Here is a 20185-nt window from a genome sequence, read left to right on the forward strand (position 1 = left end):
TAACGCAGCACTTTCAGTCAGTGTGTTCCACACAATTGGCAAGATCTGTTGCATTGATGACACCATATGCTTTGGGAAGTTCTTTACAAGTGCTGTCACTGCCTAGATTGAGAAGTCAGAAAGATTACCAAATCAGTGACATTTAAATTATACCTATAAAGGGTTACAGGAGGACCAGGACCTGGTCAGCCTTAGGTATACACCCAAAAAAGAAATCCACAAGTGTAATTTTAAGTTGACACCTTCACCAACAGGAAAAGACCATAAGTTCACCAGGAAAATCTGGTCAGGTAATAGTCCCAATTCACATCTTTCACTAAGTCTTTCCAGAGTCTTGAAGCTGAAGCCGTGTGTTGTACATCCCACAGACGTACGTATGTCTTTAATTTACAAAATTTTATAAAGATTTGTTATGGAATAAGCTTTGCAATGTCTTTAAGAATACTGAAAACCTGGATCAGACAAGTAGAAAACATTCCTTATATGAGACAAAAAGGTTCACTTTCAGCCAATGAAATTTTTAAACGCCCTTCACTGTATATTAACATTAGCTGCTCTTGTCTGTTCAGCTTCTATGGCTATCATGTTTTTTTCCCTTTATTGGTATACCACAAACACTACCAAATATTATAAACTTCTTTTCAGATTTCCTTTACAGATTAAGCAGAATGTCCTTTGACTTTAATTTTTATCCTCAAAAACAACATTCATCTTTCTAACTCACTTCTGTAAAGTACCTGGAGGATGAAAGGTTGACTCCAACATAAAGTACCTAGTCATTTTCACAGTTTACTCCTTACAGGTCAGAGTTGCCCATCTTTTATGTATACAGTCAATCCTCAATATTCGTGTGTTTAACCTATGCAACTTCAAGCATTCAAATTAGTTTATTTGTAAGCTCATTTTTACTTTTGCATTGGCAATCTTGCACATTTGCGGGCTTTACAATTAAGTGTCATAGAGAAAAAAAAAAATAAGGCAAGATGCATATAAGTCTGTGGAGCAGCTAGCTATCCTACTAGGTCTTTTAGTCTTGTTCTCCCTACTGTTGTAGCATAAATGCTCCCCGTGCATTTTTTTTCTTGCAATTATGCCCCCAAAAGCATAGTGAAAATCCTTCGGGCTCTAGGCCCAAGTGTGCAAAGTAATAATAAATCTTTACATTTATACAGTGCTTTCCTCACTATTGAAAGGGCTTACGTAGAGAGAGTAGGGAGAACTTCAACCACCACTAATGTGCGGCATCCACCTGGATGATGTGCCAACAGCCATTTTTGCGTCAGTTCACTCAGTACACATTAGCTGTTAGTTCATGAAGAGGTTAGAGGTAGTTAGCCAATTAGAGACAGGGATGATTAGGGGACCAGAATGACTAGGCAGTGGTGATTAATTTAGCATTACATCGGGATACACCCTACTCTTTACGAAGGATCTCTTATGACCACAGAGAGTCAGAACCTTGATTTTATGTCTCATGTGAAGGATGGCGCCATTTTTACAGCAGTGTCTCCATCACTGCACTGGGACATTGGGATCCACACTCAGACCACAGGGTAAGCACCGCCTACTGGTCTCATCAACACCTCTTCTAGCAACAACCCAAGCTTTTCCTGGTTGGTCTCCCATCCAAGAAATGGTTGGATGCAAACATGCTTTCCTTCAGATGGATTACCTGTTCTCAAGTGCATGAGGCTTAGTAAGAAAATAAAGGTGTTTGATAAACTTCACGATAGAATGTCGTCAGCTACTGTCAGTTGCAACCCGCTGGCTAGAGGCTATGATCAATGATGGGATCGGCAGTCTCAAAGTTATCACCTCTGACATGCTACCATATGACAAGACCCCTGAGGATCTCGAGCATTGCACAAAGCAAACTTTGCTGATGTATTATTTCAAGCCGGTCGCTTCATTCACAATCTTCAAAGCGATCTGCCAGCCGTGAAGGACAGTGTGTCAGAGGTGATGTTGAGACATCACCAGTCCATCCATCCGTCTTCCAATAGCAGCAACTAAAGTACTTTGAAGTAAATCTAAAAACTGGATAGATAATGAAAGAGTATTTGATCATTGATTAGAATTAAGAGTATGTTAAGTCATGTCAAGAACTGGATAAGAATATAATAAACTGGTTAAGCCTGCAGATGATACCAAGCTAGGTGGATTGGCAGATAATCTTGAATCAGTTGAATCATCACAGAGGGACTTGGACAGCATGCAGGCTCGGGTAGATTGTGCAAAATTAAATTTAACATCAGTAACTGTAAAGTATTACACATTGCATTTACTTTTCATTTTGTAAAGTATTACACATAGGAAGTAAAAATGTTAGGTTTGAAAACACAGTGGGAGGTCTGAAAATTGAAAGTACATCTTTATGAGACAGATTTAGGAATCGTAGCAGGTTCAACATTATCAACTTCCAGACACTGTTCAGAAACCATTAAGAAGAGTAACAGAATGTGAGATTATATAGCATGATGTGTGGAGTACAAGAAAAGGTTCTGCTCAAGCTATATAATGCACTGGCGAGGCATTGTCTGGAGTCCTGTGTGCAGTTTTGGTCTCCAGGCCACAAGAATGATACAACAGCACTAGGAAAGGTCCAGAGAAGAGTAACTAGGCTGATTAGAGGGCTACAGGGGATAACTTATGAGGAAAGATTAAAAGAGCTGTGCCTTTTCAGTTTAAGCAAAAGAATATTAATAGGAGACATGATGGAAGTGTTTAAAATTATCAAGGAATTAGTATGGTGGATCAAGACTTATTTTAAAATGAGATTCATCAAGAACACGGGGACACAGTCAGAAACTTGTTAAGGAAAAGTTTGCACAAACGTTTTCAACACAGAGAACCACAGGTACATGGAATAAGTGACCAAGTAAGGTGGTGGACAGTAGGACCTTAGGGACTTTCAAAACTAGACTTGATGTTATTACAAAAGAATTAAGTGGGTAGGAACGGCAAGCTTTGTTGGGCTCAACGGCCTGTTCTCATCTTCATTGTTCTAAAGTCACTTTTTAATGTAGATAGGCCAAAACGCTAATTTTTTAAAATACATACTCTAGTTACACAAGGGGGCTCCGCCCCCTGCTCGCTTCGCTCGCCTACCCCCGGTGTTTTGAACCTGTGCCCGCTGGGCAGCCACGTGTGAGGATGACGCACGTTTAATACGGAGCGTTCGCCCGTGTACCTGTTTATGACGTTTTACTTTGATTTCCACTCTGTCTTTTATTTCTGATCTCGCTTTATTCTACTTTTGTTTTAATGACACGTGGTCCGTGGTGAATATATTTTGCCTTTTTCGAGTAATAATGTTCATCTGTTTGCGATACTGTGATGTTTATCGAACTGTTAATAATGCATCACTGTAATGTGATTCACTTAGGGGGTTAAACGTTAACATTTAACATTCTACAAAGTTATTGTCTTTTTTTCACCTGCATTATCATCCTTCTTTAATTTAATATTATTTATTGTATTAGTATGCTGCTGCTGGAAAATGTGAATTTCCCATTGGGATTAATAAAGTTATCTATCTATCTATCTATCTATCTATCTATCTAGCTATAGTTTGGACGTGTGAGGATGACGTATGTTTAATACGGAGCATTCGCCCATGTCACTGTAGCTCTTTCCGAACTATTATGCTTTGTTTCTTTAATCCCTTTATGAAGTTTTACTTTGTTTCCAACTCTGTGTTTTATTTCTGACCTCGCTTTATCCCGCTTGCGGCATCTCTTTATGATGTTTTAGTTTGTTTCCTACTCTGACGGTTCGTAGTTTCTCCCGTTTTTCACTGTTGGGGGGGGTGGGGGTGTGGCGCCTGCGCACGTGCGTAGTCTCTCCCGTTTCACTGGGGGGGGGGGGCTTTGTGTGGCGCTTGCGCACTATGTCTTTTGCGTCCACGGGCATGTCCCTGCTTCCATATCCGGTTTACCATTCTCGTTTAGTAATATGGATCCTGAATGGTTCAGGCTTATTATGTAACCCTTCCCTGATTGTCACCCTTCCTGGAAGAAAACAATATCAGACATAGAAGAGCTGCTTTCCACGGCACCTACTGTGTTGCTTACATGTATGCAAATAAATTAAGTTTTGAACAGTTTGAATGCTACATACTTGCACAAAAGGCAAATACTTTACCAGCCACTAAGTCTTTGTGACAAATCCGATGGCCAGTGACGTTACCACCCCTTCAAGGATTTTTCCCACCAATGCAGACTTGCCTAGTGTAGGTGAACGTCTACATCATTAGCACGTTTGGTCATTTTAGTATGGAAGGATATATTTTCGTAAACAATGCAAACAAGCTAGTACAGATGAAGATAATTTTCTTTTTAAATGTAATCGTAGCAATGTGAACGCAGCCTCAGACTCCCTCCGACTACAGGTTAATCTCACATAAACCAATTCATATATAGTGACAATTAAAGTCAGAGGAACACCTCCCGCTATTCTGAAGTGGTCTGCTCAAAAAACACTTCCTCAGTCTTTGAGCACAGCTAATCTATAACCCTTAACGGTATGCTGTAATGTTCTTTAAATTCCAAAATTTCATTTGAAGCAATAGACTTGGCCAGAACAGGAATTTTCCCCCACTTGCTTAGTTACACAGGTGACATTATACTGCTACTGCTTACAAAGCATATCATCATCATGTTTAATGGTGTGATAGCCCTCTATTTTTTGCCTTTTGAGAACACCACCCTAATTGTACCAAAAGATGAATCCAAATGAAACATTTGCAGTACCTTTTAATTTTTTTTTTAAACTATGCAGCTCTGTCTGTTTTCAGACTATTAAGAATATTTAATTACTGTGTTTACCTTAAGGACTTCCATTTTCAACCCACTATCAGAGGAGAGGCCATCAGGCATCTGTAACGCTTGGACAAAAGCAGCTGTGAACTGTTGGACCACAGGAAATATGAGAGCCTTGGCAGCCCCCTGGCAAAAAAGAAATTAAGTAATATTCAATTCAGGTATTAAAAAAATAAATTGTAAAAAGAATTACAATGCTGCTGAATAAAACTTAATGACAGACAGCTGAAAATGTTTCAAAGTAAGCAGGTATTTAAAATATTTTAAAAACAAAGTTAACAAAAAAAGTCACACTGGACAAGTAATATTGTTATTGTTTACTAGTTTATTTTCTTCATTTATGTGTTTCTCTTAATAAACATCTTTTCTGAATATTGAAAAACATCAGTAGTTTATGGGGTGATGAGCCACCTACCTTCTCCACTTCATCGATGGCACATATGAGGTTGGCGCAGGTGGTGAATATCTCTACAGCACGGGACCTTGTCCGAATGCTATATACCTGTAATGAAAAAAGGGACAATTGTTAAAATTTTAAAATATCCATTTAGTTGGCATGAAAAAAGGTAAAATTGCTTTCATTACTGAAGGCATGCTGACTTGTATTAAAGCATCATAGTTTGCTGGATTAACTAAGTGGAACAGCGGATTATAACCACTTTAAACAAACATTTCCCTCACATTTCATTACCAGTCCCCCAACACATCCAATCACTTTAGGCAGCACCCCTCAGAGAATAAAAAGATATTTTACAATGCATACAATATTACAATTCACAGCAAAGCAATACAATGAAATAAAAGAGAATTCAAATTGATGGAAAAATAAAATATGAGAAGAGGAGAAAAACAAAAACAGATATGCTGAATGGCTCCTAATAAAACTCAATAAGTAGCACAGTGCAAAAGTCAGCAGCTCCAGAGTGACTCTTCACACCCATAATTTATACCAAACAGAACAAAGCATTAAAAATATCTATAAAGGCCTGGAAATTGGAACAAACTAATGAATTTACATCAGCCTGGTCAGCTGGAAATTAAATCCTGCTGTACTTCTTTATATGCCATGCTTTGTGCCCCAGTAAATACTAACTTCCGTCAACATAGCAAAAATACAAAATATGGAACCAATGCAGGACATACTTCAAGCAGAGAAGCTTTTATCCGTTGCTCCTCTCGACACTAATCACCCTTTTTAAACCTTCTCAAACCTGCTGAATATTCAATCTTTGGAAATCTCTCAGGATTAAGAAACTTGGGGAACTGTACATGGATAACATATTTGCATCATATGAAGTAGTACACTTCAAATCTTACCTTCTAGTAACACCATTTTTCCATTATTATCAAATGAGAGACTTAGTTAAAAGAAACCTACTCAATTTTTTACACCTCCCACCCGTTTCTATCCTAGAGGCAATACTGGTCATTCTTAAAAACTCAGACATCATCTCTGTACATAAATATCTCAAAGAAAGGTACGGTGGGAAAAGGACCCTATAATTAGCAGCACAGAAAAGGAGTGGAAGTCAGCCATACATAGAATATACTCCTAACCGATTCATTCAATCTGCACCAAAGTCTCACTTTGGGGTGAAGTGTGTAGATGGGTCCATCCATCCATTTTCCAACCCGCTGAATCCGAACAGAGAGTTATTGTGGAAGGACCTTTATAGAACTGGGGCATGTCAAGAGTGGTGTCCCTCACAGGTCTGTGCTAGGGCCGCTGCTTTTTAATTTCTTGTAAACAAAGTATAGGGAAAGTATTGTAATCGTCCAAAAGCTCAACATCAAGATTTTGATGCAGGGATAAACAAGGCACAAAAATCACAGTTATGGTAGCAAGAGTGACAGGTTAATGGAGAATGGGTTACATCCCAAGAGACTGCAACACTAAGTCAACATAACCACTGTAGCTGGCACCAGAATAATGGGATGCTATACTCCAGGCTTTTTCAATCACAATGCCTGAAGCAAGTACCAGTTCAATTTTCAAAAGCAACTCTGTTATACTAGAAAACAAAAAGTTCAGCAACCATTCTGCTGGAACAGAAAGCAGCCACGTTTTTGAAGTGATAGGGCTGATGCAGGGGACTCCGTCCTTGTTGGCTGCTGTTCTGTGTGTATGGCTGAATCTATTTCATACCCAAAAGTGACAACATGATGCATATTGTTCAGATAACAAGTAAGAATTACACTATATTATCTATACAAATAATACTAATATGTTATTACACACAATCTTGTCTTGTTTACCTGATGTACATACTGCCAACTTTCAATTATTTCCTCATACTGGCTCATGTATATAGAAAAAACCCTAAATATGAAAATTGAACGATTTATTATGATCTATCCATGTCTCCATCTATTATCCAATTGTTTAACCCTATTAAAGGTTATAGCAGCTGAAGTGAATGCTGGCAGCATAAGATGCAAGACCAGAACCAATCCTGGATGGAGTACCAGTGAAACTCCCATAAAGCTACTATACAGTCAATTTATGGCAGACTGAGTTGAAGCCATTCGTACTTCGAGTCATAGGCATTAGAAAAACGACAGGATAATGTTTTAGAAATTGCCAAAACCAGCAGCAGTAATAAATCTTTTTTATAATTAATATTAATTTAACAGAGTCTCATGTTTTCTGACTCTTGGAGGGCCCTTTAAGGTTTGTTTTGATCTGCGCTGCTCCACATGGCTAATTGTTATGCATTCAGCCTGCACCGCCTTCACTTACATCAGTGTTTCTCAATATTAATGGCTACATGACCTAGTTTTGTCTTTTTAAATTAAGTGATGAATCACTAGCAGCAATTGCAAACCATTCCCTTGGTGAAAGGAGTAAAAGCAGGTTCCACCTTGGTGATACGCGCTCACTTAGAAACGTGGAAATATATTGCAGTGCTGTTGATCGTTTATACCCCTGCAGCCCACTCGCAAACAAGTGATGGCAACCCGCGGCCCAGCAGCAGCAACCTGCGACTCACTCGTGACCCAACTTCAGCAACCTGTGACCCAAAAGTCAGTGATGACCCAGTGGTTGAGAAACACAGCCTTACATGGACGTGGCGTGCAGATACCAAGACAAAGATCAACCAGTGCTACCCAGTAGCAGCAGTTAAAGTATGGATACTGATGACCCACATTGCACCCACACAGCATTGTTTGCAATGTCCTGTATACTTTGTGACTGACATACAGTCAATCTGACATATGGCCAACTGGATATGTGAGTGACTGCATGACTTTATTATATTGCAATGAACATAATGAAAACAGGATACAAATATATACAGTAACTATTAATCTTCTGAATTCAGTTCACGTTAAGCAGTGACTTCAGCACATAAGCCAGATGCAGAGAACGATATTTTTACAGAGCCGACACAAAGGTTACTGGATACAATGACAATTCGAATCCGAAAACAAAGCTGCAAAAAATATACAGTAAAAGGCTTTAAAAGGAATACTCCACCCAAAAATATTTTTGCCAAAGTAAATTGTAGTGATGGCCAAGGAAAAATGTCAATCTCATGTTTTCATCCAACACAGGGATTAAAAAAATAAATAAAATAAAAACAGTTTGATATAATAAAAGCCAATGGGGACCAGTTGCCTTGCTGAATTAAAAATAAGACTCTTGACTAAAGAATGAGTGGGAGCGGCGGATCTCCAATTCAAAAATAGCAATCCCATGTGACTTGTGTTTCCTGTTTGTTGTGTGGTGATTTTTCCAGAAGTATCTATTACACTATATTTCATCAAAACACGCATGCGTTTTGAGTATTTCACTGGGTAACTGACATGTGCATTATGTCATGGAGGTTACGTTCATGGACATTTTTCACATTGTTTGCTGTTGTACAGCACTGGTCACCATTGGCATGTATTAAATCAAAGTTTGTATTTTTTAAATTATATTGATTCTGTATGAAATTCAAAAGTATGGGATGAAAAATGTTTCTCAGGCATCACTACAAGCTACATGGAGCAGGAAACATTTTTATATCATTTTTGGTGGAGTGTATCTTTAACATATCAAACTATGACCTTATTCCCAGTTGGTTTAAAATAAATATGTTTGGAATGGCAAAAAAACAAAAGTTTAAGACCTAATCTACCCTTAAAATTCCAATTTGTTGAACTCTTAAAGAATTTCTGAATGATTCTAAATAGTATGCACTTTTACACTATAACTTATTAAGTTTTATTACATAGGGAATTCACAAAAAATTCTTTTTGTTGCCGGTAGATGGCAGCACCTGCCCTGCATTCGTTTATTACAAGATATTTTGAGCAATTCTTTTGTCTTGCATTGTTTTCCTGCATTGCATTAAAAGTTGCATAATTAGATTTAGACCACCCTATATAACTATGTGCATATGAAGATCTACTATCAGCCAAAGAAAATAACATTCAGAACTTAGCTCAGCAAATGAGTACCAACCTCAGCCATGGTAAAAATCTTGTACATCTCAGGTAGAATCACTGGAGCCACAAGAGGCATCTGAGTGTCAGTTACTTCACGTGTAAATTCTACAATAAAAAGAAGAGAGTGGCTGAAGAACAAGTCAGTTCTCTGAAAAGGAGGAGGTTAAAAAAATGTACCAAAGTCATCAGGCGTGGCAGTAAGATACATTAAGAAATCACTGCTCACACTAATCACTGTATAACAAAGCTTCCATTTAGAAGCAACTACAGCTAAAAACTACTCTTTCACAATTCCACTACAAGTTTGCTAAGGTCACAACACAGTTGTATGTTAAAGTAGATCTTTCTAAAACATGGTCAGGTCCCCAGCATTACAGCATTAGCATTGAAGAAAAAGAAAAAAAAATAAATTATTTCTATAAACAGACAAGTTGGCAAAAGTATAAACTTAACAAAGATGCTATCAGCTGTAAAGAAAAGTCCATCGATTTTCTTTTTAATATGTTTAGCCATGGCAGACTAAGCCTGCCTACAGATTACCATGGATCAGATTCAACTTAACTTGAATTTAAGAATACTCGTTCAAATTAGTGCAAAAACTAAACAAAAATAACCCTTAGCCAAATATGTTGAAAGAGCAGATATTAGTTAAAGTGACAGAATGACATCCATCCATCCATCCATTTTCCAACCCGCTGAATCCAAACACAGGGTCACGGGGGTCTGCTGGAACCAATCCCAGCCAACACAGGGCACAAGGCAGGAACCAATTCAGGGCAGGGTGCCAACCCACCGCAGACAGAATGACATATAAGTTTGAATAGGAATTATCAATTAAGAAGTTAAAAAAAAAAAAAAAAAATCTAGTTACCTAAAAATGACTTTGTACTGATTTTTTATTTTTTTAAATGTCATCAGGATATCTGCTTCAGCTGTAATTAGAAATAAGGGCGGAGTGGTGGCTCTGAGGCTAGGGATCGGTGCCAGTAATCTGAAGGAAAACGCCAGAAAGTGATTACACTCCATAGGGTCCTAGAGTAAGGCCCTTAACCTGCAACTATTTTGTCATGGGTATGACGCTAATCTGAATCCACCCTGCAAGCAGGTCCTCCAACTTACAAGGAAAACTTGGGGGTTGGTGGCAAGATTGGCACTCCAGCCACCGTCATAAACCTCACACTGTTCCAGTGTGGTGCTGAGGTGTCACCTGCTGCACTCGGGTCCCAATCCAGGTGATTCATTGTGTGGTAGGTTTGGCAACGCGCTACTAGCACATGCTCCCAACCTCTGTAATTAGAACGTGTTCTCCAGATTAGGACTTTTTGAATCTGCCCTCTTATCTTGCATATGCACATGACTTATTATAAAACATGAAAGAATTCATCTAGGTAAACTACATCAAAGAAGTTACAAGATTTGAATTAGATCCTTAAGTAGCATTCTCTGAACAAGACTAAAAAGTCTCAGTGTTCTTAGCTCATCATAGCAGGAGATAACCTTTAACACAAAGAAACAGCTGATTTCAGTGTGTCATATCTTTTATTTGAAACTCTTTTTTAAATATAAACACTGTGATCAGAGCTGCATCATCTATTAAAAATGTCATTTGAGCATAATGTCTTCTAATTTAGATAGATAGATAGATAGATAGATAGATAGATAGATAGATAGATAGATAGATAGATAGATAGATAGATAGATAGATAGATAGATAGATAGATAGATAGATAGATAGATAGATAGATAGATAGATAGATAGATAGATAGATAGATAGATACTTTATTAATCCCAATGGGAAATTCACATTCTTCAGCAGCAGCATACTGATACAATAAATAATATTAAATTAAAGAATGATAATAATGCAGTGGTTTTCATGAGTAACTTACCACCTTATTACTTTAATAGCATCTGCCATAATCACCTCTGTAGGACAGTATTATTCATCTTATATTTTTTAATAATGTTCCTTTATTTACATGACTTGTCTGAATTGAGATTTCAAGCATCTGCCATATTTGAAGACTGTCCTTATCTTTCAAAACTGGTGTTACTGCCTCCAAAGTATTTGTTACTCAGATTTTGATGACATAAGCAAATTTCTAAAGTTTAGTTAATGTACAAAAATCCCTACTAGATTAAAAAAAAGTAACGATACTAATGCAGACCTTTTCAGCCTTTATTCTCCTCTTACATGCACTTCATTTTCTATTTATTAATAGACTTGTTATCCAACTTATGCCAATTCCAATTACTTCTAGGGTCATGTTACCTCCTTCTAAAAGTGAAAACTATTTTTTTTACTGTATATCCCTTGTTTTTGTCTAATAATTACTCGCTTGAAAAAGTCAGGTTTGCCTAGAAGGACGTTGTCTGGCTAAAGCTATGGTCATCACTTTCACAGAAGTAGTTTTTTTACTTTATTTCTATCAATTTTTATGATTTTACACAGAATAATTAAAAGGCTTAATGGCCTGTCATGACTGTGATCCATTTTAGTTTCTTCTTATTAGCTGGAATATCTTTTAACAACATTCCCACTACCTATCAAATCTGCAATTTAAATAAATACTGAAAAATGTATAAAGAATTAATAACCCTACAATATGTAAAAGTTCAGTTAAAACTACTGTAAGAAATGATTCTTAATACAAGGGCCACAAGCAGCTACTTGCAAAAGTCCCCTAAAATTAACAGTCCTAAATTATTATGTTGTGAAGTAGTTTAGGAGGGGTAATTGCTGAAACAAAAACATGCTATTCAACCTCCTACACAGAAGTATTTATTGTGCGATAGATGGCACACATGGGCGGTTTGGTCTCCCCGGCTGAGAGGCCAGTGTGATGCATGAACAGGAGGAGACAAAACATTAGGACTGCATGCTCCCCTGATAAACATGTACAGACACCCACAAGGCATGCTGGGAAGTGTAGTCCTGTGACTCAGCCTTGTCAGGTTCCATGGGGGCCTCCATGGGATGCTAGAAGGATCCATGATCCTTACTTTGTTGGGCTTCTGTTTGACCATGAAGTACTTCCAATAGGCTATGCCTTGGCACTGGAAGTTCTTCCGGGTCCAAGATAAAAAGTCACTCGACCTCATCCAAGTGAGCTGAGGTTGAGAGGTAGAGGACAAAGCTCACCTGCGGGAGTGGAAGGAGAAAGAAAAAGAGAATTGAGCTTGTGTTTATAATTAAAAGAAGCCTTTTGGTAACGTATTTATATAGATACACCTGAATTTCTGGGAATTAAGGTGATGCAATACATCTACTGGTCACAAACAATAAACCTCAAAGAAAACCATTTGCTGGATAAAAGTCAATGAAGTTGGGTAAAGTTCAATCCTGTCTACAGTTAGGTCCATTTGGACAGAGACAACTTTTTTCTAATTTTGGTTCTGTACATTACCACAATGAATTTTAAATAAAACAACTCAGATGCAGTTGAAGTGCAGACTTCCAGCTTTAATTCAGTGGAGTGAACAAAACAATTGCATAAAAATGTGAGGCAACTAAAGCATTATTTTAACACAATCCCTTCATTTCAGGGGCTCAAAAGTAATTGGACAAATTAGATAACTGGAAATCAAATGTTCATTTCTAATACTTGGTTGAAAACCCTTTGCTGGCAATGACAGCCTGAAGTCTTGAACTCATGGACATCACCAGATGTTGGGTTTCCTCCTTTTTAATGCTCTGCCAGGCCTTTACTGCAGCGGGTTTCAGTTGCTGTTTGTTTGTGGGCCTTTCTGTCTGAAGTTTAGTCTTCAACAAGTGAAATGCCTGCTCAGTTGGGTTAAGATCAGGTGACTGACTTGGCCATTCAAGAATTTTCCACTTCTTTGCTTTAATAAACTCCTGGGTTGCTTTGGCTGTATGTATTGTCCATCTGTATCATGAAACGCCGTCCAATCAATTTGACTGCATTTAGCTGGATTTGAGCAGACAGTATGTCTCTGAACACCTCAGAATTCATTCGGCTGCTTCTGTCCTGTGTCACATCATCAATAAACACTTGTGTCCCAGTGCCACTGGCAGCCATGCACACCCAAGCCATCACACTGCCTTCACCGTGTTTTACAGATGATGTGCTATGCTTTGGATAATGAGCTGTTCCACGCCTTCTCCATACTTTTTTCTTGCCATCATTCTGGTAGAGGTTGATCTTGGTTTCATCTGTCCAAAGAATGTTTTTCCAGAACTGTACTGGCTTTTTTAAGATGTTCTTTAGCAAAGTCCAATCTAGCCTTTCTATTCTTGAGGCTTATGAGTGGCTTGCACCTTGCAGTGCACCCTCTGTATTTACTTTCATGCAGTCTTCTCTTTATGGTAGACTTGGATATCGATACGCCGACCCCCTGGAGAGTGTTGTTCACTTGGTTGGCTGTTGTGAAGGGGTTTCTCTTCACCATGGAAATGATTCTGCGATCATCCACCACTGTTGTCTTCCGTGGACGTCCAGGTCTTTTTACATTTACATTTACATCATTTAGCAGACGCTCTTATCCAGAGCGACTTACAACAGTGTTGGTTAGTGTTTCTGCGGTGGGTTGGCACCCTGCCCAGGATTGTTTCCTGCCTTGTGCCCTGTGTTGGCTGGGATTGGCTCCGGCAGACCCCCGTGACCCTGTGTTCGGATTCAGCGGGTTGGAAAATGGATGGATGGTTAGTGTTTTCGCATACCCCTTGGGGTCAGAGCGCAGGGTCAGCCATTGTACAGCGCCCCCTGGAGCAATTACAGGTTAAGGGCCTTGCTCAAGGGCCCAGCAGAGTAGGATCTCTTTTGGCAGTGACAGGGATTCGAACCGGCAACCTTCGGGATACCAGCGCAGATCCTTAGCCTCAGAGCCACCACTCCACTCCACTCCACACCACTCCACACCACTTTTTGCGTTGCTCAGTTCACCAGTGCTTGCTTTCTTTCTCAGGATGTACCAAACTGTAGATTTTGTCACTCGTAATATTGGAGCAATTTCTTGGATGGGTTTTTTCTGTTTTCGCAGCTTAAGGATGGCTTCTTTCACCCACATGGAGAGCTCCTTTGACCACATGTTGTCTGTTCACAGCAAAATCTTCCACATGCAAGCACTACATCTCAAATCAACTCCAGGCCTTTTATCTGCTTAATTGATAAAGACATAACAACGGACTTGACCACACCTGCCCATGAAATGGCCTTTGAGTCAATTGTCCAATTACTTTTGAGCCCCTGAAATGAAGGGATTGTGTTAAAAAATGCTTTAGTTGCCTCCCATTTTTATGAAATCGTTTTGTTCACCCCACTGAATTAAAGCTGAAAGCCTGCACTTCAACTGCATCGGAGTTGTTTCATTTAAAATTCATTGTGGTGATGTAAAGAACCAAAATTACAAAAAAGTTGTCTCTGTCCAAATATTTATGGACCTAACTGTATATCAAATCTTCTGTTGTATTATACTATACAGAAAAAAATGCTGTTAGAGAAGCTCAAGGTTACATAGCTTGAAAGAATAAACTCTTATATATTGTTATGTAATTCTTGATGACATCTACATACCAGTTAGCACTCGCATACCGCCATGTACAGCATTTACATCTCCGCTGACCAGCATCTCCATGAGCAGGCTAAAGAGCTGTGGCCAGGCTTCTGGCCAATCCCAGTGAGCAATGGCTGAGATGGCATAAGCCACACTCGAACGTACTTTGCTGATGGATTCCCTTAAACCATTTGGAAGAAGTTCCCGTATAGCACTTTTTGCCTGCAAATAACGTATAGGGAAAAACATGTTAAAAAAGTAAAACATGGTAATAGCTGCTTCTGCCCAAGCTCGCTGGTACAATCTTAAACAGCTAATCCATCCATCCATTATCCACCGCTTATCTGAGGTCGGGTCGCGGGGGCAGCAGCCTAAGCAGGGAAGCCCAGACCGCCCTCTCACCAACCACCTCCTCCAGCTCCTCTTTGAGGACCTTGAGGTGTTCCCAAGCCAGCCGGGAGATATAATCCCTCCAGCGTGTCCTGGGTCTGCCCCGTGGCATTCTCCCAGTGGGACATACCCAGAACACACCCCCCAGGGAGGCGTCAAGGGGGTATCCAGACCGGATGCCCGAACCAACTCAACTGACTCCTCTCAATGCAGAGGAGCAGTGACTCTACACCAAGTTTCTCCCAGATAACTGAACTCCTCACCCTATCTCTAAGGGAAAGTTCTGCGGAGAAAACTCATTTCAGCCGCTTGTATCTGCGATCTTGCTCTTTCGGTCACTACCTAAAGCTCGTGGCCATAGGTGAGGGTAGGAACGTAGATCGACTAGTAAATTGACAGCCTCGCCTTTTGGCTCAGCTCTCTCTTCACCACGACGGACCATTGTAGAGCCTGCATTACTGCGGATGCCGCACCGATCCGTCTGTCGACCACCCGCTCCATTCTTCCCTCACTCGTGAACAAGACCCCGAGATACTTGAACTCCTCCACTTGAGGCAGTAATGTGTTCCCAACCCGGAGAGAGCATTCCACCCTTTTTCCGGCTGAGAACCATGGCCTCGGATTTAGAGGTGCTGACTCTCATCCCCGCCGCTTCACACTCGGCTGCGAACTGCTCCAGTGAGAGCTGGAGGTCACTGTCCGATGAAGCCAACAGAAGCAGCTAATGTACATACAAATCAATGCCAGTATACTACAAACAGATATAAATATTTGAATTTGAACATTGTTCTGCTAATAGTATATGAGATCTCTTACAAGACAATTACAATTACAGATCTGTACTATCAAATTCAAGGCAGGAAATTTAAAGGTAAAATGTTATGAGTGCAACACAAATGTATTGTAGCATGGCACAAGGAAGCATTCTGAAACTAGTTTACATAGCTAGAAATATCCTGTCATAAAATAGATGGCAGAAATATGCAAGCAAAGCCTATAAACACACCATCGTAAAATGCCATCAGGTGAGATCTTTTGAACTGTCATCAACTTGCAAACCTATGAGGAGAAAAGTGTTCTACACAGTTTACTTTGCTGGAATACATAGGCAAAAAAGATATAAAAAAAAAAAAAAAAAAAAAAAAAAAAAAAAAAAAAGGTGATCTTACCCTGTCTGTTGTCTCCGGGGGTCTGAATTTATCAGACTGAGAGCACCAATGAGTCTCAACATACTGTTTCAGAATCACTGAAGCCAACTGCAAGAAGAATAAATAAATAAATAAATAAAGAAAGAAAGAAAGAAATAAACCACACAACATACTGGTTACTGTCCACAACTAAATAAGTTTCACTAATGTGCCACTAAACAGGACATTAAAATGCCTACACCAAAAATAGAACATCAAAGGCTTAACTGCAAATGCTCTTGTTGCTGTGAGGGAGACCGAAAATTACAGTTTGGTTGCATTGAGGTTAACAGTGAAAAGCAATAAAGCTGTCTTTTGTACCTTTTATATTACTTAAACTAAAGCCAAAGTACACATATGTTTTTAGATAGATTAAACTTTATTTATCCCGAGGGGAAATTACTTTTGCATGACAAAACAGAAGTAGAACTGTCAGAAAGAACCCCGGCAGATAGACAGTTACAGCAAGGCCATTAATCCTGCATAATTTTCATGTAGATAATCAATGTGACCAAAAAGTAAAAGAATTTATGAACCTCCTGGACTCTTTTGATTTGAGACAGCTCGTTAATCAGCCTACACATAAAGCAGGTCATACGTTAGACTTAGTAATTACTAAAGGACTAAAAGTTGATATAAAGCAGGTCATTGATACGGGTCTTTCAGACCATTTTCTTCTACTTTTTAATATAGAAATAATGATAGAAAACACTCATGAGAAGCATATTGTTAAAAAACGCTTCTTTGACTCATCAGCAACTTTAAAACTTACAAACATTCTAACCAATCAGTCCGTTTATAGTGCCAACTATAATAGCGAGGAGAATGTAAATAGTAAGGTGGAAAGATTTAATACTAAAGTGAGGGCTGCTGTTGACATAGTTGCACCTGAAAAGACAGTTAAAAAATCTTCTAGCATTGTTATACCTTGAAGACCCAAAGAGTGTCTGATTTAAAGAGAACATGCCGTAGAGCTGAGCGTAAATGGAGGAAGACTAAACTAACTATTGACTATGAGATATTAAAAGTTAAAATAACAGAATACAATAACACAGTCCGTCTTGAGAGGCGCTGCTATTTCTCTAAGATTATAAATAACAATGCTAGTAATCCCAGAGTCTTATTTTCGACAATTGATCATCTGTTAAACCCAGGTAACTCAAAGGAATGCCTCCTAAGTACTTCCAGTAAAACCTGTGAGGCTATCGCTGTATTTTTCAATCAAAAAATTAATGATATTAGAAATAACATAGTATATCTCCCCAACACTAAGGATCCCCCGAAACCCCAGTACTCCATAATAAACAAATTAGAGTCTTTCACTAGGATAGATTTACCTGATTTACATAAAATAATTTCTCAAATGAAACCATCCACCTGTGCCCTTGACCCAATACCAACAAATTTTTTCAAAGAAGTATCGGGCGTGCTTATTGATAATGTTCTTGACATAGTAAATTCGTCATTAGATACGGGGGTCTTCCCAGACTGTCTTAAGACTGCGGTAATTAAACCCCTACTTAAGAAAAATAATCTCGACCCCTCTGCTCTTGAAAATTATAGACCCATCTCTAACCTGCCTTTCGTAAGTAAAATTCTAGAGAAGGCAGTCATTATGCAGTTAAATGAGCACCTCAATAAACATGCTATTCTTGATAAATTTCAGTCAGGTTTTAGAACAAATCACAGCACAGAAACTGCACTCGTTAAAGTAGTAAATGACTTGCGGGTAAATGCAGACAGAGGCCATTTATCTGTTCTCATCCTCTTAGATTTGAGTGCCGCATTTGACACTATTGATCATAATATTCTTAAGAATCGCCTTAGTCAATGGGTGGGCCTCTCTGGCAGTGTCTTAAACTGGTTTGAATCCTACCTGGCAGGGAGAAAATTCTTTGTTAGTTGTGGTAATTATAACTCAAAGACACATGATATTCTATATGGTGTTCCACAAGGCTCTATCCTGGGTCCGCTGCTCTTCTCAATCTACATGCTTCCATTAGGTCAGATTATCTCGGGACATAACGTGAGCTACCACAGCTATGCTGATGACACACAGCTGTATTTATCAATAGCACCTGATGACCCCAAATCTCTTGATTCGCTAACACAATGTCTAACCTGTATCTCAGAATGGATGAATAGTAACTTTCTCAAATTAAATAAAGAAAAAACCGAAATCTTAGTGATTGGCAATAATGGATACAATGAGGCTATTAGAAATAAACTGGATGCATTAGGATTAAAAGTCAAATCGGAGGTAAAAAGCTTAGGGGTAACCGTTGATTGTAATCTGAATTTTAAATCGCATATTAATAAAATCACTAGGACAGCATTTTTTCACCTAAGGAACATAGCAAAAGTTAGACCTCTTATATCATCGAAAGATGCAGAGAAATTAGTTCATGCGTTTGTCTTTAGTCGGCTAGATTACTGTAATGCACTCCTCTCAGGACTACCCAAAAAAGACATCAATCGTTTGCAGTTAGTGCAGAATGCAGCTGCTAGAATCCTTACCAGGAAAAGAAAATCCGAACACATTTCTCCAGTTTTGATGTCACTACACTGGTTACCTGTGTCATTCAGAATTGACTTTAAAATTCTGCTTATGGTTTATAAAGCTTTAAATAATCTCGCCCCGTCTTATATATCGGAATGTCTGACACCTTATATTCCAAATCGCAACCTCAGATCCTCAACTGAGTGTCTCCTTAGAATTCCAAGAGCAAAACTTAAAAGAAGTGGTGAGGCGGCCTTCTGCTGTTATGCACCTAAAATCTGGAATAGCCTGCCAGTAGGAATTCGCCAGGCTAATACAGTGGAGCACTTTAAAAAACTACTGAAAACACATTACTTTAACATGGCCTTCTCATAACTTCACTGTAATTTAATCCTGACACTCTGTATATCCAATTCATTATAATAACTATTCATTCAAAATTTGTACTAACCCTTACTCTCTCTTCTGTTTCCTTTTCCGGTGTCCTATTGGTGGTGGCTTGTGCCACCACCATCTACCCAAAGCACCATGATGTTCCAACAATGATGGATGGATTAAAAGCCAGAAGTCTGTATAACCATCAGCATAAAGTGACTCCGTGAGAACCCTAACTACAAAGAGGACTATTTCATTTATGTTAGGTAGAATGCCCAAAGGGGACTGGGCGGTCTCGTGGCCTGGAACCCCTACAGATTTTATTTTTTTTCTCCAGCCTTCTGGAGTTTTTTTTTGTTTTTTCTGTCCACCCTGGCCATCGGACCTTACTCCTTTTTATGTTAACTAAGGTTGTCTTATTTTAATTTCTTATTTGTCTTTTATTCTTCTTTTCTTCATTATGTAAAGCACTTTGAGCTACTTTTTGTATGAAAATGTGCTATATAAATAAATGTTGTTGTTGTTGTTGTTGTTGTAGTATTACCTTATCTTACCAGTAGCAAAAAGCTTTCATTTTCACTTCAGATATGCATGGCAGTCAGGTTGACTAAGACTACAGTAATCCCTCGCTATATCGCGCTTCGACTTTCGCGGCTTCACTCTATTGCGGATTTTATATGTAAGCATATGTAAGCTGGTTCGCGGATTTCTGCAGACAATGAGTCTTTTAATTTCTGGTACATGCTTCCTCAGTTGGTTTGCCCAGTTGATTTCATACAAGGGACGCTATTGGCAGATGGCTGAGAAGATACGCAACCAGAGCGCGCATTACCTATTAAATAAAACTCCTCAAATATATTGTGAGCACGGGGGCTGTTCGCACCCCTAGAAGATACGGCTGCTCCTCAAAAAACACTGAAAGATTACCTTTACATTGCTCTCTTCCTTGCTGGGCTTAAATGTG

At 39.0% G+C, this 20185-nt stretch overlaps 1 protein-coding gene across 1 annotated transcript in view; it reads right to left on the bottom strand.

Moving 5' to 3' along the window:
• The window catches only part of ipo9 (importin 9), a 96876-nt gene that overhangs the window by 33685 nt on the left and 43006 nt on the right, over positions 1-20185 (bottom strand). Inside the window, exons 3-8 of the mRNA XM_051924408.1 lie at positions 16329-16415; positions 14790-14991; positions 9271-9359; positions 5236-5322; positions 4827-4946; positions 2-102 (exon numbers count right to left, since the gene is read on the bottom strand). Coding sequence (XP_051780368.1) covers positions 2-102; positions 4827-4946; positions 5236-5322; positions 9271-9359; positions 14790-14991; positions 16329-16415 — 686 coding nt within the window. The remainder of the gene's footprint in view (position 1; positions 103-4826; positions 4947-5235; positions 5323-9270; positions 9360-14789; positions 14992-16328; positions 16416-20185) is intronic.

This window comes from Erpetoichthys calabaricus, chromosome 3 (genome assembly GCF_900747795.2).
Source record: "Erpetoichthys calabaricus chromosome 3, fErpCal1.3, whole genome shotgun sequence".
NCBI lineage: Eukaryota > Metazoa > Chordata > Cladistia > Polypteriformes > Polypteridae > Erpetoichthys > Erpetoichthys calabaricus.